Here is a 21,985-nt window from a genome sequence, read left to right as displayed (position 1 = left end):
CGTTTCTAAACTGTTTTAAAACATCAAAAAAGATCCGGGCCGAGTTTAATCGTCTTTAAGAGACATTCTTTATTAATTTTTGACGTTCGATTTTGTAAATTTGACGGATTCGTTTGTAAAGGTGTTGACTTTAACGGGAACCCGGGCACCGGGAAACGGTGCCTCACGCGCATGCCTATGTAGTCGCTAGCATACCCGAGTCCGGACGGTTTGTGTTTTATGGTTTTAGTTTCGTTTATGCTGGGAAACTGCGGAAAATCGTGAAAACTGTCGAAAGGGGAGATTCGTTCGAAGAGGATTTCCAATCGAGAGTCGGGACATGGCGTCGGAAGAAGAAGTCGAGGATTGTATGCCCGGTAAGTGTCGAGAGCGGCCCGGGGGGGTTATGTTTGCCGCATACAACAAAATAACTTTCCCCCTTTTACCATATCATTAGAATATTATGAGAATAAGTGCTGTCCCGGGTCGGGGTTTTCGTCCCTTTCGGGGGTCCGACGATCCCAGATCCGTGTCGGCCTTCCTATGGCCTTTTTTCCGGTTAAAAAGCGGCCGAGACGATTTTTCCAGGAGGTGTGAAATTAAGGAGGCTCATTATTTTCCTTGTCAAGTAAAGCGGCATCGGCCCCTGGCCCCCCCTAAACAAAATGGAGGCCGTCAAACAAAGAAATTGGCATGTCGATCGCGGTTCGCCTCCTGGCTACTCGGCCTCGCGGCACATCCGCCGGCATTTTCGTCTGACGGAAAATTCGGTGGAAAACGGATTTTCGCCACTTCGCCACCTCCTGCAACCTTCCGCCTACAATTTTCCGGCGTTTTCACCACGTTTTCCATTTAAGCCCATTTTCCTGTTCTCCTTTTTTTTCCTTCATTTTATTGACTTTAATAATTTTGCTCTATAAAGTACAGCATATTTTTCCCCCTGCCTTTATATTTTAAATGTCACATTCAAAGCTTTCAATTTTTAAAAGTTTAATTTTAAATGGATCTAATATACGGAATAGCATGCCATCCCTTGACAATTATTAATTTACTTTATCATATTATCGCCTACATATTTAGTATGTAAAGTACTTTATTTCAAACGGATTTCAAATAAAATATAAAAACCTATTCACAAAAGCATATTTTTAAATGTAACAGCGTAAAGACTGGTACAAAAATTGGAAGACAAGCCTGAATTAGGAAAAAATAAAACCCTCCACTGTATATCAACAACTATTAGCTGTTGACTTGCACTCAAGTCAGATACTTCGGATTATACACGTACATAGTGCACAAAATTTAAGAGAACAATTTAACCAAACACTTGGACAACTATGAAGACTTTTAAATCAGCCTTAGAAATATAATTAATCTAATTGAGATGGGGTACTCGATTTATTCCAACTTCTCACACTACATATTCACATAAAAAGGAATACATAAAAAGGAAGACAGAATCTATCAGTACTTGATACGGTAAAATGATAGACCGATGTGGAATCCCCACAAGTCTTAAAAAACAACAACTACCAAGGCATTTACAGCTAAAATCTGTTCAACTAACTCTACACGAGACATTATTGAGACCCTCTATGGTGTGGAATCGATTGGGGGTCTTGCCAAACCATCCACTCCATCTAACCAAAAATCCTGAGACAAATTGTCTAAAGATCCTTACTACTTAACTAGCTTCACTCACCAATAAAACATCAGACTGTTGAATCCCCACATGACTTAAGGGGCATCAACTTAACATATAACTTAAGGAACTACGAAGATTTTTAGATTGTCCTTTACAGATATAATCAATTTAATTTATGGCAGTGGGGTATCAATATTCGACCATGGGCCCCCTCATCCGCCTATATGCAATAAAACAGTAGATTGAAGCAGAATCCCCACAAGATTTAAGAGACAACTTAACTGAAGACTTTGACAACTACAGACTACAACTTAGACTTCTGTTTTAACCGTCAAAATTATAAAAGACATTACTGATTCTTTGGACATAGAGAAATTGTGTGGTTCTGCCTAGCCAGCCAATACCCAGCAAATCCAATCCTGCCAATCAGTGCTCAGACAAATTGTCAAAGCTCCTTACTATGTCACTATCCTCACTGTCCACAATGACCTCAATATTCATATAATTGATCCATTTTCAACCCCAAAAGTTTCACATCGACCTAAGAATCTGCCACCCTAAATCGACACCCCTTGTGTCTTAATCTCACTGAGCGCCAGTATTGGGGCTGGTTTCTCACTTGGCAGTACTTGATGTAATAAAACAGCAGATTGTTGTGGAATCCCCACAAGTTTTAAAAGACAACAACTTTTACGGCCGAAATCTGTTCTACTAACTTTATACAAGACATTACTGAGACCACTTTGGACATACGAAGTGGAAATGTGGGGTGCTGCCAATCAATCCAGGCCAAATCGAGCCCATCCAATCCATCTAACCAAAAGTCATGAGAGAAATTGTCAACGCTCCTTACTACCTCGCTAACTTCACTCACCAATAAAGCAGCAGACTGATATGGAATCCATGTAAGGTTTCAGAGGCAATCATTTTTAAGACTTGGACAAGTACAAAGTCTTTTAAGAATGGAATCTGTTTTGACCTTCAAAAATATAACTCGGTACTGGACAGTGTGACTAGAACATGGAGTGGAACTGTGGGTTTCATCAAGTCCAGCCCATTCGACCTTTCCAATCAAAAGTGCAACAAAACTTTTTTTTTATCATTGACTTTTACAATTTTATTGTTTAAAGCACAGAATATTTTCTCCTATGGTTCAAATATACAGAATAACATGCCATCCCTTGACAATTATTAATTCACTTAGCTCATATTATCGTCTGTATTTTTATTATATAAATTTTTTTTTCCAAAATATAAAAACCTCCTATTAAAAAAAAATACACTTTTAAATAATTAATTTGTATTATCAAAGAACGATGCTAAAAGAAAGGACAAGACTGAATAAAGAAAATGTATACAGTGTACATTAACATTTAAAAAACAGTATTTTATAATTTTGTTCTTTAAAGCAAAGAATTTTTTTCCAATGATTTTTTCCTGTCTTTATATTTCATATACTTTCATCTTCACAAAAACAATCAATCTATTTTAATACACAATATTTATGTTGAATAAGAAGTAGAATCAGTCAGTAATGTTTATATCGACATTTTAAATAGTCAATTTGTAAACAAATCAATGGATTTTTGTTAGTCTATTAGTTACCATCCTTGTGGACTAAATTTCACAGAGGAACGAATCCTGTTTTGCAATGTTATAAATATTTGGTGTTTATTATTTTTCATATTGACCATTTACTATCCAATTAATAAATTATTTGACTATTGTTTTCGAACCAGTTTTAATTGTAACCCTGTGCCTACCTGAATGATTAAGTTCTGCATCTTTGTTTACAGGAGTTTGTTATAATTTAATTTCACAGGGCTTACATCAATTCTTAAGTATTTATTTAGTGGAATTGATTTAAATTTGAGTGCTTTTACTAATTGGTTTTATTTTGTAAAACTTTTAAATCACTACCTTTAAATAATTAAGCATATTGAACCAGTTGGGTTTATTTCCGTTAAATTAAATTTGCTATTATAGCTTAATTTTTATGATCAATTTTTGACTTTTGCTTGTAAAAATACATTCTTAAAAATTGTATTTAGTTTCACTTTTTATTATTACAACTTTTATCGCAGCCGATGATGATAAAGTTTAGATGAAAATACGGGAGATTAAAATTAAATTGCAACGACTCACTCCGGATCGGCCGACTCTTTGTAATCTTGACAGACATTCAAAAGTTTCGGTGCCTGTTGTAAAAACAAAGAGACATTAAACATTGAATGCCCAATGGGATCTCCTTCAGTCATGGGTGCCTCGCGGCATTCAATTACACTTTTTCTCCAATCGGCGTTTGATCCAGAGAGCAATTTAATTTTCCTTCCAATTTTGTGATTTCCATCTTTAGTAATCTGAGGTGCATTTTTTGATAAAAGTTTACAAATTTAATTTTCCCCGTAAAAATAAATGGATAAAATATAAACTATTATTCTTTAGGGAGGAAAAAATATCCAGTTGTCATACTTCTAACTGTGTGGGGGAGAAGGAAGATTAGGGATCCTCGGTAACCCTCTGAAATTATATTCAAGGGATGAAAAGAGGGAGTTTATTACAAAAGGGGTTGGTTTAAGGAGGGGAGCCACCCATTCTATTCTCGACAAACCACATCTTTTAAAATTAGAAAACTCCAATAATTTATTTTATCCTATTCTCTGATTACAATTTTTTTTTTTTTTTTTTTTTTTTTGTACTTATTTAGCTTTATTTTTTTCTTCTTTTTTTTTATAGAAGAGGAAGTCGAAGGAGGAGTAGAATTGGAGGAAACTGGTGCCAACTCCCCTGAAAGTGATGCAAGAAGTAGGAATGAGGTAATTAATTGAACTGGTAATTTTAATTATTTTAATTTTTAAAATCTGAGGAATTTTCTTTTAACTTAGACCTCATTATCTTAACATTCATTGACAATAATGTAGCCTGTGAATGTATTTGATAAATTGCAATAATAACAAAATAGAGCACAACATAGTTTTTGTGTTAATTTAATTTTATTTTTTACAAAGGACCCTGATGATGACTACTACCCAGAAGATGGTAAGAAGAAGAAAGGCAAGAAAAGAAAAGCGAAAGGAGAGAGTAAGAAAGAGAAGAAAAAAAAGAAACGGAAGAAGAATGACAGCGCTGATGTAAGTGTAAACTAAAAAAAAAAAAATTATATTATGACCTATTTTTGTGTTATTATTTTCAGGAGAGTGAAGGACCAATTGACGAAGAGGGAAATGACTCTGATTATGGGAAAAAATCAAGGAAATCTAGGGGGAGTACAACTCCTATGCCAAAGCCTGCTACCCCAGTGCAACAGGACACATCTGGGGGTGAATACAATTTTTTATTTTATTGTAAGAATTTTTGTGAATATATCAATTCTTATGGTTTCGTCTTTTAGCAGGTGTACCTTCAGTGCAGGAAGTCTGCAACCTTTTTGGTCTGACGGACGTTGACATCGAATACACCGAAGAGGATTATTTAAATTTGACAACGTACAAGCTCTTTCAGCAGCACGTGCGGCCTCTTTTGGCCAAGGACAATCCAAAAGTCCCGATAGGGAAAATGATGATGCTGGTTGCCGCAAAATGGAGAGATTTCTGTAATTCGAATCCAAACACTGAGCCGCCCGAGCAAGAACAGGAGATGGAGGCTGAAAGCGAATATACAAAGCCGAGCAGGAGTGCTCGAGCAGCCAAGGTAGACATTTTAATTATGATGAAATTTTATGTAATGCATAACTAACACTACTATCTCTTAGGTCTGTCAGAATGACGAAATGGAGGAAGATGATGATGTCGAAGAGAAAGGCAAGAAAAAAAGGAGTGGGAGAAAGAAATCATCTGGAAAAAAATCAGCTCCTCCTGCAAACACAAAAGTACCTACTCTTAAAATTAAGATAGGAAAAAGAAAACAAAATTCTGTAAGTTTATTATTTTAATTTTAAAAACTTTTATAGCACATTTAACTTAATTTTTTTCAAAAGGATGAAGAAGATGAAGGTTCTGCACCTGCTTCTGAGCGAGACTCAGATGCAGAATTTGAACAAATGCTCGCAGAAGCCGAGGAAGTAAATAAAACCGAATCCGCTGAAGGCGAACCCCAAGAGGAAGAGCCAGTAGTGCCTAAGAAAAAAGCAAAGACAAAAATTGGCAATAAAACTAAGAAAAAGAAAAAGACGAGGACTACTAGTAAATTTCCAGATAGTGAAGGCGGATATGAGGTAATCCAAATAATTATATTTTATATAAAAAATTAATTTCTCATATATATACCTAATTAATTATGTTTATAGACGGATCATCAAGATTATTGTGAAGTTTGCCAGCAAGGAGGAGAAATTATTCTTTGTGACACGTGTCCAAGGGCTTATCATTTGGTTTGTCTCGATCCTGAGCTTGAAGACACACCTGAAGGTAAATGGTCGTGCCCACATTGCGAAGGAGAGGGTATTCAGGAAAAAGAAGACGACGTCCATCAAGAATTTTGCAGGTTTGAACTATGGAATTTTTTATTTTTATTTATTTTTGTTATTTATTTTTTTTCCAAATATGGCTTAAAACGTTTTATATTTTTAGGGTTTGTAAGGATGGTGGAGAGCTTCTTTGCTGTGATTCATGCCCCTCAGCATACCACACATTCTGTTTAAACCCTCCATTAACTGATATACCTGATGGGGATTGGAAATGTCCTCGGTGTTCGGTAAATATATTTATTTTTTTTATTATATTTTTTTATTGTTTGTTTGATTTTTACATTATTTTAATTCTTAGGCGAAACCACTCAGAGGAAAGGTTTCAAAAATATTAACATGGCGATGGGTCGAGTCTAAGACGAAGGAGGAAGACCTTCCTGAAAGCGCGAGAAAAAGGCCAAGGCCCAGAATGAGGGAGTATTTTGTCAAATGGGCCGATATGTCATACTGGCATTGCAGTTGGGTCTCTGAGCTTCAAATGGATGTTTTCCATACGCAAATGATTCGAAGTTACATCCGTAAATACGACATGGACGACCCACCTAAGCTTGAAGAACCGCTCGACGAGGCGGACAATCGGATGAAGAGGATCAGAGAGGCAAACATCAACGAACAAGAATTAGAAGAAAAATATTACAAGTCGGTTGCCCCGCTCTAATTATATTTTAGTCGTTAATAATGAAAAACATTAACGTGTTTGTTTTTAGGTATGGCATCAAACCAGAATGGCTAATCATCCAAAGGATAATCAACAACAGAGTGACTCGTGACGGAACGAATTTATACCTCGTCAAATGGAGAGATCTTTCATACGATCAAGCTACATGGGAAGATGAAAATGAAGACATTCCCGGTTTGAAAAGAGCTGTGGATTACTACCAGGTAAATTGTGTGACATACAACTTTTGTTACAATTCCCCGATCAATTTTAGAATGTACAAGTCCTTTGCATTGCGCAAATTGTTACTGGGGATAAATTAAACCAGGCGAGTTTTAGAATGATTCCTTTTTATTAGGTTTCATTAAAGGCCTCTCCTTACAATAAATAGAATAGAATACAATAAAATAAACTAGCTTTTTTTTTTCTAATTAAAATTTCTAAATTGATTTGTGTTTTAGGAAATGAAATCATTTTGTTTTAATGATGTAAAAAAGTCCAAGAAAGGCAAAGGTAAAAAGTCTAAATCAAAAGATCAAGATGACGACGACCGTGCAAATGGGTATGTAGAATAAATTTCATTTTCAAAAAAATCACTTGTCACTGTGGGTTTTTAAAATGATTACTTTGTTTTAGAAGACTTTTCATCCCACCTCCTGAAAAGCCTTCGACTGACTTGAAGAAGAAATTTGACAAACAGCCCGATTACCTTGACGCGAGCGGTCTCTGCCTTCATCCTTACCAGCTCGAGGGCTTAAACTGGCTTCGGTATTCTTGGGGCCAAGGGACTGACACAATTCTGGCCGATGAAATGGGTCTCGGAAAAACAATCCAGACTATTGCATTTCTGTATTCTCTTTACAAAGAGGGACACTGTAAAGGCCCATTCTTGGTAAATATTTTCTTTTGCCAAAACTAAATTTTTTTAAAAACATTTTGAGCCTTTTTTTTTTTATTTGTTTATTTATTTTTTATTATTTNTTTTTTTTTGTACAGGTCAGTGTACCGCTGTCAACGATAATCAACTGGGAGAGGGAATTTGAGACATGGGCTCCTGATTTCTACGTTGTAACTTATGTCGGCGACAAAGATTCTCGTGCAGTGATCAGAGAGCATGAGTTTTCCTTTGAAGAAGGTGCCATCATGAGAGGGAAAGCCTCAAAGCTTAGGTCCAACAACATAAAATTCCATGTGCTTTTAACATCTTACGAATTGATTTCAATTGACGTGGCTTGCTTAGGGTCGATAGATTGGGCCGTGCTTGTTGTAGATGAAGCACATAGATTAAAAAGCAACCAAAGCAAAGTAAGATGAAGATAATGAAGAAAGTACATTTATGAATTATTAATGTTCTTTTTGTTTCTAGTTTTTCAGGCTGTTGGCTTCTTATACAATCTCTTATAAACTACTTTTGACTGGAACGCCTTTGCAGAATAATCTTGAGGAACTTTTCCATTTATTAAATTTCTTGACACCAGAAAAGTTCAATGATCTTGCTACATTCCAAAACGAATTTGCTGATATTTCAAAAGAGGAGCAAGTAAAGCGTCTCCATGAACTTTTAGGGTCGCATATGTTGCGTCGTCTTAAAGCCGATGTGCTCAAGAACATGCCGACAAAGTCCGAGTTTATTGTCAGAGTGGAACTGTCTCCAATGCAGAAAAAGTATTACAAGTATATTTTGACGAGGAATTACGAAGCGCTGAATCCCAAAGGTGGTGGCCAGTCTGTTTCACTTTTAAACATCATGATGGACTTGAAAAAATGTTGCAACCACCCTTACCTCTTCCCCGCTGCTGCTCAAGAGGCCCCATTAGGGCCAAATGGCTCCTACGACCTCCAGGGCATTATTAAAGCTTCGGGAAAATTAATCCTTCTTTCAAAAATGCTTAAGAAACTGAAAGAGGCAGGCCATCGTGTACTTATTTTCTCTCAGATGACAAAAATGCTCGATATACTTGAGGACTACCTGGACGGGGAGGGTTATAAATATGAAAGAATTGATGGTGCGATAACGGGAAATCTTCGGCAAGAAGCAATCGATAGGTTTAACGCTCCTGGTGCGCCTCAATTTGTTTTTCTTCTATCAACAAGGTAATTTTTTTTTTTTTTTAAACAAATTTTGGTTTTTTATTTAACATCATTTTATTTAGGGCTGGTGGTTTGGGTATCAACTTGGCCACAGCCGATACTGTCATCATTTATGATTCTGACTGGAATCCACACAACGATATCCAAGCTTTCTCAAGAGCTCACAGGATCGGTCAGGCTAATAAGGTAACCTCAATAAATTATTTATTTAGAGTAAAAACGGTGCTAAATTTCTTGATTTTTAGGTTATGATTTATCGGTTTGTAACGCGTAATTCAGTCGAAGAAAGGGTCACTCAAGTCGCTAAGAGGAAAATGATGTTGACCCATTTAGTAGTGAGACCTGGAATGGGTGGAAAACAAACTAATTTCACAAAGCAAGAACTTGATGATATTTTAAGGTTCGGTACAGAGGAGTTATTCAAGGAAGAAGAGGTAATACAATTTATCTCCCTTAAAAAAATAAAAAATAAAAAAAATCACATTCTTTATCATTTAGGGTAAAGAAGATGAAGCTATACATTATGACGATAAAGCTGTGGAAGATTTGCTAGATAGGTCAAAAATGGGAATCGAACAAAAAGAAAACTGGTCTAACGAATACTTATCATCGTTTAAAGTTGCTTCGTATGTAACAAAAGAAGAAGATGAGGTATGTTTTAACATCCTTCCTAATCTGTGTTCTTGTGCTTAAAAAAAATTCAAATTAATAGGACGAGGAAGAAGGAACAGAAGTGATCAAACAGGAGGCTGAGAATACAGACCCAGCATATTGGGTCAAGCTTCTCAGGCATCATTACGAGCAGCAACAAGAAGATCTTTCGAGGACTCTAGGGAAAGGAAAGAGAGTACGAAAACAGGTAAATTGCGACTCGATCAAAAGCCCCTATTATTTTTGAATTAATCATCGCTCCGTAAGTTCAAATGACACTTAAAACGCACTTTATATATATTGAAGGTGAATTATAATGACGGAGGGATTGTGGACTCGAGGGAGAATGCGGACTCCAGCTGGCAAGAGAATCTGTCTGATTACAATTCAGATTTCTCAGCACCTTCGGGTAAAATAACATTTCCTAAATTTATTTTCAATAGACGAACCTGTATTTCACTTTTCCTTTTTCTTTTTTTTTATCAAAAAGATGATGATAAAGAAGACGATGATTTTGATGAAAAGACTGAAGATGGCATCAAGAAAAAGAGGAGGCCAGAAAGGAGAGAGGAGAAAGACAGGCCGCTACCACCACTGCTTGCTCGCGTTGGCGGGAATATCGAGGTAAATTTTTTTGATATATCTAAACAAAAAAATTATGAAACTATTTTTTATTTATTTTTTACTTATAGGTTCTTGGCTTCAATGCAAGGCAACGTAAAGCATTCCTTAATGCTATTATGAGGTACGGTATGCCACCTCAGGATGCTTTCAACTCACAGTGGTAAGTTAACTACGGAATCTATGCATGAAGGAATGATACATTTTATAAAGTTTTACACACAAAAATAGCTATTTTAACACATTAAAACATCTAGAAATGCATAGCATAATATGTGAAACTTCCCTATAATGGACACTCTTGAGAAATTATTTTTTCCCCCTGCCACACCATGTTTTGTTGTAAAGGAAATGTTAAATGAAACTGACCTTTGTCTTGATTTATGAAATCACCATCCGAACTACAAAAACAATGAATTGAAACTAGTTGGTAAAAAAAAATATAAAGTCCCATTTAAAATTCCCTTTATAATAAACCATGAAAAGACAAATAAAAAAAAACACTATTTGACTACATTTGACATCGTCAAATACTTAAAAGAAGAAAAATCAAATATCAGATAAGAGAAAAAATTTAGCATATGGGGTATGTACATAAGATTTTTCAATTTTCATAAAAAAAAGTCTATACTTTCAAAATATAAATATATTTTGTTTTTAATGTAAAATAGTCGTTTGTTTTCTATAACATACTTTCAGCGTACTGGGTGCAGAAATATCCTCTTTTTGTAAAGGTCTGATTTTTTTTTTCTTTCTAAAAAAAAAATGACAAACTGAGAAGAAATCCGTAAGTCTGATTTTCAGATCGTTTTCGTTTAAAAATTCCCTATTAAGTGGTTGTGTCTGAACAAACAAGTAAAAATCTGAAGGGGCAAGGTCTGGAGAGTATGGAGGGTGAGGCAACTGTTGCTTGCCTAACACGATTTTACTTTGAGTGAGACACGTGGCATTGTCATGGTGAAACAACGTTGCATCTATTCCAGCGCTGGATGTTTTACATACAACAATGCTCCAAGATGGTCTATCTTGGCATAGTGTATCTATGCAATCCTACTCATGACATCGACATCTCTTCTTGCACAAACGGTCCTATGCCATTTAACATTTTCAGAAGGACCCTGAGTGACTAAATAAGTAATAAGCCATTCCGATTTATTGCTATTCAAGTTTATTGTTCCGATTCATATGCAAAAAGCCATGGGTCTTCCTTGTTCCTGACCGGCATTTCATGAATTCGAGTAAATCTGATTCTTATTTCTAATGTGCGATGTACCTGAAATCTGTCTGAAAGCTCTGTTACCATTAATTTGTCCTTGTTCTCCAATGTCACTAATAAGTGATCCCATTTAAGCCCCTTAGGTGGTCCTCAAAGAAGCTGGTCTTTGATTTGTTTCTATCCATTACAAAAAACAGCAGAACCACTGTTGACTTGTACATTCAGTTCTAGTTCTTGTTAGTTATCAATGTAAATTTTACATAAATTTAGACAGGCATCCACCACTAGAAAGCAATTATGCTGGTCAAGGCTTTTGTGGCAAAAGTAGGTTAAATCATTGCATATACATATTTTTGTTACTACAAACCACACTTTTTTCTTTTTACCCCCGTACCAAATTTTTTCCCTTTTACGCTTCCATAGTTTGGAATGTGTATTTTATTTTGTGGGGATTTTAGCATTGTTGCTGCAAGTGGAAAAGTGTTTTTATGATTTTGATTTGAAAATTGAGTTTATTATGTGAAAAAGGTGTAATCCTAGATTTTTTACTATTGAAGTGTTTTGACCTTTTCCTGGGTCGGTTGTATTTTTTTTCTCACCAGTGGATTCAAATTATACAAAATAAACTACATTTATTAAGTGAAAGAGGTATAATCCTAGGGTTTTTTTTACCATTGGAGTGTTTTGACCTTTGTTTTTTTCTCTCTCCAAATTATACAAAAAAAAACTACATTTATTAAGTGAAAGAGAGAGGTTAATCCTAGGGTTTTTTTTACCATTGGAGTATTTTGACCTTTGTTTTTTTCCCTCTCTAAATTATAAAAACAAACTGTACATTTATTAAGTGAAAGAGGTATAATCCTAGGGTTTTTTTTTACCATTGGAGTGTTTTAACCTTTGTTTTTTCCCTTTCCAAATTATATAAAAAAAAAAAACTACATTTATTAAGTGAAAGAGGTATAATCCTAGGGTTTTTTTTACCATTGGAGTATTTTGACCTTTGTTTTTTCCCTCTCCAAATTATAAAAACAAACTGTACATTTATTAAGTGAAAGAGGTATAATTCTAGGGGTTTTTTACCATTGGAGTGTTGTGACCTTTGTTTTTTCCCTCTCCAAATTATAAAAACAAACTGTACATTTATTAAGTGAAAGAGGTATAATTCTAGGGGTTTTTTTACCATTGGAGTGTTGTGACCTTTGTTTTTTCCCTCTACAAATTATACAAAAAAACTGTACGTTTATTAAATGATTTGTTTGTTCTTATTGTTTTGCTTATCATTGAAGTGTTTTGATCATGTTTTTTTTCTTTTCTTTATTTTTTTAAAACCAATGGATTCAAATTATCAAAACAAAAATTATTTTTTTTGTACTATTGAAGTGTTTTGACCTTGGTTGGATTTTTTTTTCTCCTATCCAGCAAAGAATAGGCATGCGGTACTTGCCGAATGCCAATTGCCGCTGAACAGGTCTTTTCTCAGATAATACAATCATTTTCCTCAAGCTACTGTTCACTTTTGGGAAAGCTTTAGTCAGAATATATCGAAAAAGCCGTGTCTGCTTTTTAGATTTTAATGTGAAGAAACTAATGGGATAACTCCGGAGAATCAGAATTTGTCTATACAAAAGAGTTGTTGTCCAAGGGAAGTACAGAGGTGTGATAACTACAGTCAATATTTTGTTTTGGTCAATTATAATATTGCGGTGTGTCATCTTCCCCAGTTAATCATTCCCCCCCCCTTCATGCACAATTTATAATGTAATTTCCAACTAACATATTGAAATCACCCCATGCATGTTACATGTTGTGTGTATTTAATAATTAAATATTCAGAATCTCAAATCTGACAAATGTGCCGCCCATTTGCCAAGTTCTCTGAAAATAATTTCCGCTGGGTCTAGCCCAAGGGGGAAGACGATTAAAAAGGGACATCGTCTGTTTTTGGTGGCAATCAAAATTATCACAGTAAGGGATTGAGGTGTTCCAGGTTGGTACGGGACCTGAGGGGCAAATCGGAGAAACATTTCAAGGCTTACGTGTCGTTGTTCATGCGTCACCTTTGTGAGCCAGGCGCTGATAACGCAGAGACGTTTGCCGACGGCGTTCCTAGAGAGGGCCTGTCGAGGCAGCACGTCCTTACAAGAATAGGAGTTATGTCTCTAATTAGGAAAAAGGTATTTGTCCATTATTTAAAACAGTCTTGTATATCAATATAAAACATACAATAATTTTTCAATATTTAAAGGTTCAAGAGTTTGAGCACATAAACGGCTTTTACTCCATGCCAGAAATTTTGAAGAAGCCGATGTTAGAAGGAATGAAGCCTCAGGGTAACAGCAGTAGTGTTGGTGAAGGCGCGAGCAGTAGTGGAACGCCTGCTACAAGCGCTGCCCCGAGCCCCGCTCCCACGCTTACAGAAAAGTCTCAGGTAGATACTTTTACAGATTCAAAAGTAAATAATTCCTATGAAAAGCTGATTGATGAGGTATTTTTAAATTTTAGGCAGAAGATATGCAGACGGATAGAGATGACAAACCAAAAGTAGAAGACTTGACTGTTAAGAACGAGGAAAAGAGTGAAAAAGAGGAAGATGGCGAGAAGGCCAAAGTTGTTGAAGAAGAAAAGGTAAGATTGCATTTTTAAACAATCTATTAACCTCTTTTAACACATTGGTTGCAGAGAGTACTTTATGATAAAAGTACAGATCAGATAAAGTTTATGATTCCATTATGTTATTATTTATTTTCTTTTATTTGATTTTCTAAACTTCTTTTTTAATTTCTAGCAAGCACCGTTGGAAATAAAATCAGAGACGATCAAGGAAGAACCGAATGAAAACAAGGAGCCGGCTCCGGCTTCTAAAGAAATGGAAGTAAGCGTCAAAGAAGATCAACCGATAGACCTAGTGTCTGACAAGGATAAGTCAGAAGTAACAGATCTTAGTGTCAAGAGTGAAAAGACGTCAGATAAAGCCGAAGAGAAAAAAGACAAAGAAGGAGAAGAGAAAGAAGATGGAAAGGAAGACAAAGAGGTAACGTTTCTATTATTATTAAATACATTCTGGGATTCTCCCTGGGGTACATTAACCACAGCTTAAAGCGGTCTGCTATTAACAGTCAAACTTCCCTAAATGACCACTTGTAATAATTTTATTTTACCCCATCATTATTCTATTTGGTTTACTAAGGAAAGTACTTCTAAAGGTAGGTGGCCATTCACGATCGCTCCTAGCAATCCAAACGGAGCGACGCTGTTCCAAAAACCACGTCAATGGCAAAACTGAATTGGCGTGTGCCCGGCTGTGCTGAATAGACCGGTCCAAACTCCATCGTGCCACTCTAAACATATATGGTGCGATGACGGCATGGCCCGTTCGTGAATGGGAAAACCTGGCATGAACGGTGGAATAATGGAGCACTGGCTTGGTCATGAATGGGAAAACCCACGTTTTTGTGGCGCAGTCTCTGTCTTTCTGTCACTGAACAAACATCTCTGTCCTACATTCTCAAAAAGTGAAAAACGTTTATTCTTTATTGGCAATGACATCCAATCGAGATTTTATTGTTTAGGTGATTGAATTGTATGAGAATTTACCATGTTTATGGAAAGTGGTGGACAATGATAACCACGATATAAATAAAAGAAAATCAATCCTCAGCCAGTTGGTTGACCTTTTCAAAACAAAGGATACAAATGCAACGAGAGATGCAGTATTGAAAACCCCTAAGCGCTGAGCAGAAATCGTAGTTGAGAACTTAAGTTCTTCATAGTTCATCCCTGTAGCGAGAAATCGTAATGTGACTGTCAACCTTTCATGTAGAGTGATAATTTTTCTCATGACTATCTTTTGTTTTCTAATCAAGGGGGTAACAAGCTGGAGTATATATAAATAAGACGTTAATCGTTACGTGTTTTTTTTTGTTGTTTTTTTTTTCGGCTACATATGCCGCTGCTCTAACCACTTGAGCTATTGTGACTTCGATAGTTCGATCCACTCGGACACCAACTCCCCATCTCAACTTACAACCTTTTGAATTTTCTCTCTTTTTGCCATTTTTTGGTCCAAAAAGGCCATGGATTCAGATCCCGCTTATGGCACTAGCTTTTTCATTTCAACCAAAATCTTACAAAAAATATTAATTAATTGAAAGAAGTAATTTGGTCAATAGAACACTAAATATAATTAATAAATAAGTCATTTCACCCATCCTTAAATAGTTCCTCCAATCAGCGGGTTCAAGGGTCAAATTGATATGGGTATTACGGCTTCTGTTCAGGAGCCACTTCTTACACCATTTCCTCTTCGGTGTTTTGCTTTTAATATATAAACAAACAGCGAAGGTAATTCACTAAATGACGTTCAGAGCGACTGGCTGTGGAGCGGTCGTGAATGCCCCCTCAAATTTCAGGCACTCCAAACGGAGCTATACGGCTTGGCGCAGTTCCATTTGGAGCGATCGTGAATGGCCACCTTAATAAACAGACACTGTTAATGCCATTTTTCAGAATTTGAACTCGTGGTCAGCAATGCTTACTTCAGGTACTTTCCGCCTTACACACTTTGTTGTCATTCGAACCACTCACATGTGCCATTGTGCAAATCATTGATGGTGGAAAATTCTTTTTTTCCTTTAGTCTTTTTTATTTCTCGCGATCGTTGGCCTGTTGACAGTGGCTCTCTGAGAAAATGTTTTTTGATCGATCTTGTATTCCCTTCACTCTTCTCGCCCCAGTCTTTCTCTATTTTACTAATTTTGAAGCTTCGTGGAGTCAGAGTTTTTTTTTTCTAAAGAATACAGTCTGCTCACTCGTTGACAAACACAAAATTTATAGATTCTTCAGAAACTACTCTGGCTTTTGTGAATGAGAGACTCTAACATGTTACATTCCAAACAACAATGTTTTATGATTATTATTATATATTCAATTTTTAAAGAGGAAATATTTTTCCTGTTTGTTTTCTAGAAAAGTGATGACAGTGATGACAAGGCCAAAGATGCTGATGAAGATAAATCTAAGAGAAAGTTTATGTTCAACATTGCCGACGGTGGTTTTACAGAACTTCATACTCTTTGGCAGAATGAAGAAAAGGCTGCAGTTCCTGGGAGAGAGTATGAGATTTGGCATAGGAGGTAAACCATTTTTTTATAATGTTTAAAGTATAATTTTAATTCATTTCTAAAAAATGTTTTCATTTTTAGGCACGATTATTGGCTGTTAGGTGGCATTGTCACACACGGTTATGGAAGATGGCAAGATATTCAGAATGACATTAGGTTTGCCATCATCAACGAGCCGTTCAAAATGGATGTCGGGAAAGGGAATTTCCTCGAGATCAAGAACAAGTTCCTTGCGAGGCGTTTCAAGCTGTTGGAACAAGCTCTTGTGATCGAGGAACAGTTGCGGAGAGCAGCCTACCTGAACCTCACGCAAGACCCGAACCATCCTGCGATGTCGCTGAACGCCAGGTTTGCTGAAGTCGAGTGTCTGGCCGAATCGCACCAGCACCTTTCTAAAGAGAGCCTTGCTGGCAACAAACCCGCAAATGCTGTATTGCACAAAGTAAGTAGTATAAAGCATTTTTTTTATTTTGAATTATTTAATTTTATTTTTATTTTAAGGTGCTGAATCAACTCGAAGAACTTTTATCCGATATGAAATCTGATGTTTCGAGATTACCAGCGACACTGGCTCGAATACCACCAGTTGCTCAACGCCTACAGATGTCCGAAAGGTCAATTTTGTCCAGGCTGGCGGCAACATCTTCCCCAGCCACACCAACAACATCACATCAAACTGGTACGTACTTTTTTTTTCGTGTCCAAACATTCTGAGGCTGTTTATATAAACCCTTCATTCCTTTGCAGGCATAATCAGCAGCCAGTTCCCTGCAGGCTTCAACTCGGGCCAGCTCAGCGGAAATTTTGCGAATGCAAGTTTCACCAACTTCAGGCCCCAATATTCTGTACCTGGGCAAACGGCAACACCCCAATCCTTCACAGGTATCAAAAATCAGTTTATTGAAATAAACTAATTACTTTGAGCCGTCAAAAGTACTTGACACACATAAATTTAATAAATTGATATGTTTGTAAGAAATAGACTTACGTTGATAACACTAGCAAAAAAGTCCTTTTGGCTAAATTATTAAACATACATTAACCTTTTTCGTGGTGATCAACCTATAGTTTGGTTGTTTCTGATTATTTTTGTCAGCCTATTCCCACAGATTTGGTTTTGTTTTCATAGTCTGGTCATTAAAGATCTCAAAATACAACTGTCACTTCAAAATCCACAAAGATAATTGTACAGAAATGATCGGAAATTGCCAAATTTAACTATTCCATTGTGATCATCTCAGATCATCCTGGACTGCCTATTCTCACCAAATACATAGTACAGCAGTATCGTATCGTTGACCTCTCTCCAACTTAAGGAATGACGCGCTGGAATATTCTTTGGCTTCATGCCAGTGTTGAATAAATTTTTACGCTAAAATGCTATTTAATTATTAAGCTTAAAGGCGTCCTTCTAATTTCTATATCATCTAACATTTGGTGATGATAAAACTGTCCTTTCCCACTCTTCTGGTCCTCTCATCTCTCACAGAAACCTTCAAAACCTTTCCTTGTCAGAAGAGTGGTACAAAACGTGAACATTTAACCTTTAAGCAGGGAACACAACGCAACCTGACCTGGCACCTTCTTATTTTCATAGGGTGTGCACATCTGTTCAACGTCAAGCGCACACCACACGCAAGTCACACAGCTTGCATCACGAATCAGTATCATAATTGCAACATTTCTTTTGCTCTTAACGCATTATTATGAGCAAAACCATTTAATAAATAGTAAAATTTTTATGAGCACAACCATGTGATAAATTGTTGGTTAAATTTGATGAGCAAACCATGTAATAAATTATTAGTTAAATTCATTCCATCAATAAATGATATTCCGTTTTGATACATTTTCTGCCTAGCCATCATAATTAAATAATTTTTATAAAATCGCATCAATTTTTCAACTCATTTAATTTCGTTTACATTAATACAAGCATTTTGTAATTAATATAACCGCAATAGTACGAATAGTTAAAAATAAAAATATGAGTGTCTGGTTTGTTTGTCTTTGACTGTACTCGACGCTACTTGACGAAAATCTGGACCGAATGACAAAATTACATAAACACAGTTTGAAATAATCTACAAAAAATATGAGTTCGGGTTCTCACCCTATTCGACGAAAACAGTGTAATTATATGAGCAAACCATGTAATAAATTATTAGTTAAATTTTATGGCCAAAACCGTGTAATAAATTGGTAATTAAATTCATTCCTTCAATAAATGATATTCCGGTGTTTTGATACATTTTCTGCCTAGCCATCATAATTAAATAATTTTTATAAAATCGCATGAATTTTTCATCTCATTTAATTTAGTTTACATTAAAACAAGCATTTGATAATTACTTTAACCACAATAATACGAATAGTTTGAAATAAAAATATGAGTGTCTGGTTCTTTTGTCCTTGACTGTACTTGACACTACTTGACGAAAATCTGGATGATGACAAAATTACAAAAACACAGTTTGAAATGGACTACAAAAAAATATGGGTGTCGGGTTCTCACCCTATTTGACAAAAACGGTGTAATTATATGAGCAAAACCATGAAATAAATTGTTAGTTAAATTTTATGAACAAAACCCTATAATAAATTGATAGTTAAATTTTATGAGCAAAACNTGCGTGATGTGATGATATAAGTATGTTATCTATAATTATTCCGAAATCGTGATATGCGGTCAGGTGTGATGTAGGTTTCAGAAAAACATTTTATCGTGCCAACGTTTCGATCTTTATTGAGATCATCTTCAGGGCTCAAAGTGTTTGTCTTCTGTGTAATTGTGCACTCTCAACACGACACGCAAGAATGGCAACGTTTCGATCTTTTATTGAGATCATCTTCAGGGCCTGGGATTTATAAACAATGTTTATATTTAACAAATACATTTAGGATGTGGAAAAGTGAATTTATACAATGCAAAATATATTTTATATTCAAACAAAGTATTTCTATTCACTCAAAGTGTTTGCCTTCTGGGTAATTGTGCCATCCTTGCGTGTCATGTCGTGTTGTTGTCGACGACACGCAAGGATGGCACAATTACCCAGAAGACAAACACTTTGAGTGAGTAGAAATACTTTGTTTGAATGTAAAATATATTTTGCATTGTATAAATTCACTTTTCCACATCCAAAATGTAATTGTGATATGTAAACAATGTTTGTAAATCCCAGGCCCTGAAGATGATCTCAATAAAAGATCGAAACTTTGGCACGATAAAGAAAATGTTTTTCTGAAACCTACATCACACCCGACCGCATCTCACGATGTCTAAATAACTATAAATTTTAGTTAAATTCATTCTATCAATAAATGGTACTCTGATGTTTTGATAAATTTTCTGCCAAACTATAGAAATTACATTTTTTAAATAAAAAACTAACGAATTTTTTATCTTGCTTAATTTGGTTTATATTAAGATAAGTATGATGTAATTAATTTAACGACAATAATACATATTGTTTGAAATAAATATGAGTTTCTGGTTTTTTTGTCTTTGACTGAACAACGCTACTCGACGAAAATCTGGACAATAGGGAACTTGGTTGCATTGCGTAGCGTACAGTAGAATAGGGTAGCGTTGTATGGCATCGGGCAAATGTGTACGGGGGTAATATAATCTTATGGAAAAAAATTTTTGTTGCATAATTTAACATTTGCCATAGGGTTGTATGGCTAATAATAATAATAATGGAGTCAGACTAGCAACAGTCTCAGCATGAGTATAGGCTCATCCTTATCCTTTTATTCTACCATTCAAATATGATAAATAAACTAATGCTACTTAACAATAATAAAAAACAAAAACATTTCTTGTTTGTACCTTTAAAATAATACACATATAATTCAAGAAATATGAGAAGTTTGAATTGCTGAGATGAAAATCTGTATAGATGGGATGTTCCGAGCATCAGCATTGCTGAGTAAATGCCGACATTGTATGCGATATAAACGCTCGCCTAGATTGAGGAGGATAAAAGGATAGGAGAATAAACGATCGTGCTTTTCTATACTATTCCTTGTAAACTGATGTAACGCAAGTTTGGAGGGTTGTTCCAAATGTCGCGTTTTGAGCTCTCATGTAAATAGCCTAAGTCAACTTTCATCCTCTCCTCTTTTAAAAATAATCCTACTAAAATACTCAAAAGAATTGCCCACACAACTTCTTGTAATGTAAAAAGTGAGCGGTTACATATTGATCATCATCAGTGGGTGATGACTCCATCATAACAAATAGTAGTCATATTTACATATATTCATAGATTATAATAATTGTTTCCCTTTTTTGTTTTCAGGAAATTGATCTGAGGGCATGCAAGGATGTTGTTAATTTGCAATACTCTTGGAGTACTGTAGGTTTTTGTAATAAAAAAAATTGAACAAACAAACAAAAAACATATTTAATTCATGTTCATAGCTGTTGATTTGGGTTTTAGATATGTGCTATAATAAGAAAGAAAAGGGTGCATAGCTTAATTCAGTGCTGTTTTAAATTTCCTATTAGGATTATTTTTTAAAGTATTAAGTTAAGAATATATGTGAATCAATGATAACACTCGTATGAATGGAAAACATCTATTATTTATTTTTCCTATTAAAAGTTTTAAAAAACAAATTATAGGTTAAGGGGATTCAAGAAAAAGAGGCTTTCTCCTTCTTTTTCCTTTCTAAAGGATACAATTTTTTTTTTCTTACAAATACAAGCCCATAGTTTTAGATAGAGATATATTTTGTACTATAAATGCTTTTCTTCTATTTCTTTGTTAATAAAAGAAAGTTGAGCTTTTACCACTGTTTAAAACAATAATTTCCAATATTATTTTCCATTCATTATTAATTTTTTTTTTAATAAACTTTTATACTGTATTTTATATTGTACAAATTTATTAAAAGTAAAGTTATTGTTTTCTTTTTCATTAAAAAAATTATTATAATTTCCTTAGTCATTTATTTATTTGTTTGTGAAATATAGTGTGCTGCAATGCACAGGAATCAGATGAACTTAAATTTTTGTAAAAGAACTTGAAATTTTCTTTATATTCCAGCATCTGCAATTTTAATGTAATAAAGGGTCACAGAGATTGTAATTAATTTTTAATTTTGTTTCATAATAAACGATTTTAAATTCTTCTTTTTTTTTTTTTTTTTAATTATACATGTAACATACCCCATACTAAACCTAAAGTCCCGGCCAGACAAATTGACAGGAGGCTGCATGGCAAGTAATTATACTATGCAATTTTGGACGATTCTGCCAGACTTGTGGTACGTTGGAATTGCTTTCAGTCTGATTTATCGCAACAACAAGCAACAAAATCAGAGGTTGATCACCCTACTGCCTTTCGTTTTTGAGACATAAATTTTGTTTGTTCACTGTTGTGGCCAAGTATTAGGGTGTCCAACTGGCCCATGGCTTTTTAACAGCATGAAAAAATTAGGAGACTTTTAACATCTAACTACCGTGGAGTTTCACGGAAGAGGAGTCATTTCACTTTACAATGCATTTGTTCATACTATAATCCATTTA

The 21,985-nt window shown here is 35.2% G+C and overlaps 1 protein-coding gene and 1 non-coding gene across 8 annotated transcripts; both read left to right on the top strand.

The window, feature by feature from the left end:
- The first annotated feature begins 67 nt into the window (after positions 1-67).
- LOC106672068 (chromodomain-helicase-DNA-binding protein Mi-2 homolog) lies at positions 68-21,151 on the top strand. Of its 7 annotated transcripts, none has more exons than XM_024229209.1 (31): positions 68-356; positions 4,361-4,440; positions 4,633-4,755; positions 4,818-4,944; positions 5,016-5,314; positions 5,376-5,537; positions 5,601-5,837; positions 5,910-6,106; positions 6,193-6,316; positions 6,388-6,728; positions 6,797-6,971; positions 7,209-7,309; positions 7,387-7,639; positions 7,744-8,052; positions 8,114-8,841; positions 8,901-9,024; positions 9,084-9,272; positions 9,337-9,489; positions 9,551-9,697; positions 9,793-9,898; positions 9,980-10,113; positions 10,182-10,273; positions 13,305-13,500; positions 13,572-13,754; positions 13,829-13,951; positions 14,112-14,357; positions 16,292-16,458; positions 16,528-16,888; positions 16,948-17,125; positions 17,194-17,328; positions 20,754-21,151. In XM_024229209.1, the coding sequence occupies exons 1-31, from the start codon at positions 320-322 to the stop codon at positions 20,759-20,761; spliced, it is 5,835 nt and encodes a 1,944-aa protein (XP_024084977.1). In that variant the 5' UTR covers positions 68-319; the 3' UTR covers positions 20,762-21,151. The 7 variants fall into 7 exon arrangements, with proteins under 7 accessions (XP_024084977.1, XP_024084976.1, XP_024084974.1 ...); XM_024229208.1 differs by having other exon boundaries at positions 69-356; positions 5,019-5,314; positions 7,384-7,639; XM_024229206.1 differs by having other exon boundaries at positions 69-356; positions 7,384-7,639.
- LOC112127768 lies at positions 3,707-3,995 on the top strand. The gene has a single exon (XR_002910726.1). It is a non-coding gene; the product is annotated as a small nucleolar RNA U85 (small nucleolar RNA).
- Positions 21,152-21,985: the final 834 nt, after the last annotated feature.

This window comes from Cimex lectularius, unplaced genomic scaffold (genome assembly GCF_000648675.2).
Source record: "Cimex lectularius strain Harlan isolate CLEC.00 unplaced genomic scaffold, Clec_2.1 scaffold368, whole genome shotgun sequence".
NCBI classification, from domain to species: Eukaryota; Metazoa; Arthropoda; class Insecta; order Hemiptera; family Cimicidae; genus Cimex; species Cimex lectularius.
The sequence above is the reverse complement of the archived record's forward strand: the minus strand, read 5'-3'. Positions and strand labels throughout refer to the sequence as shown.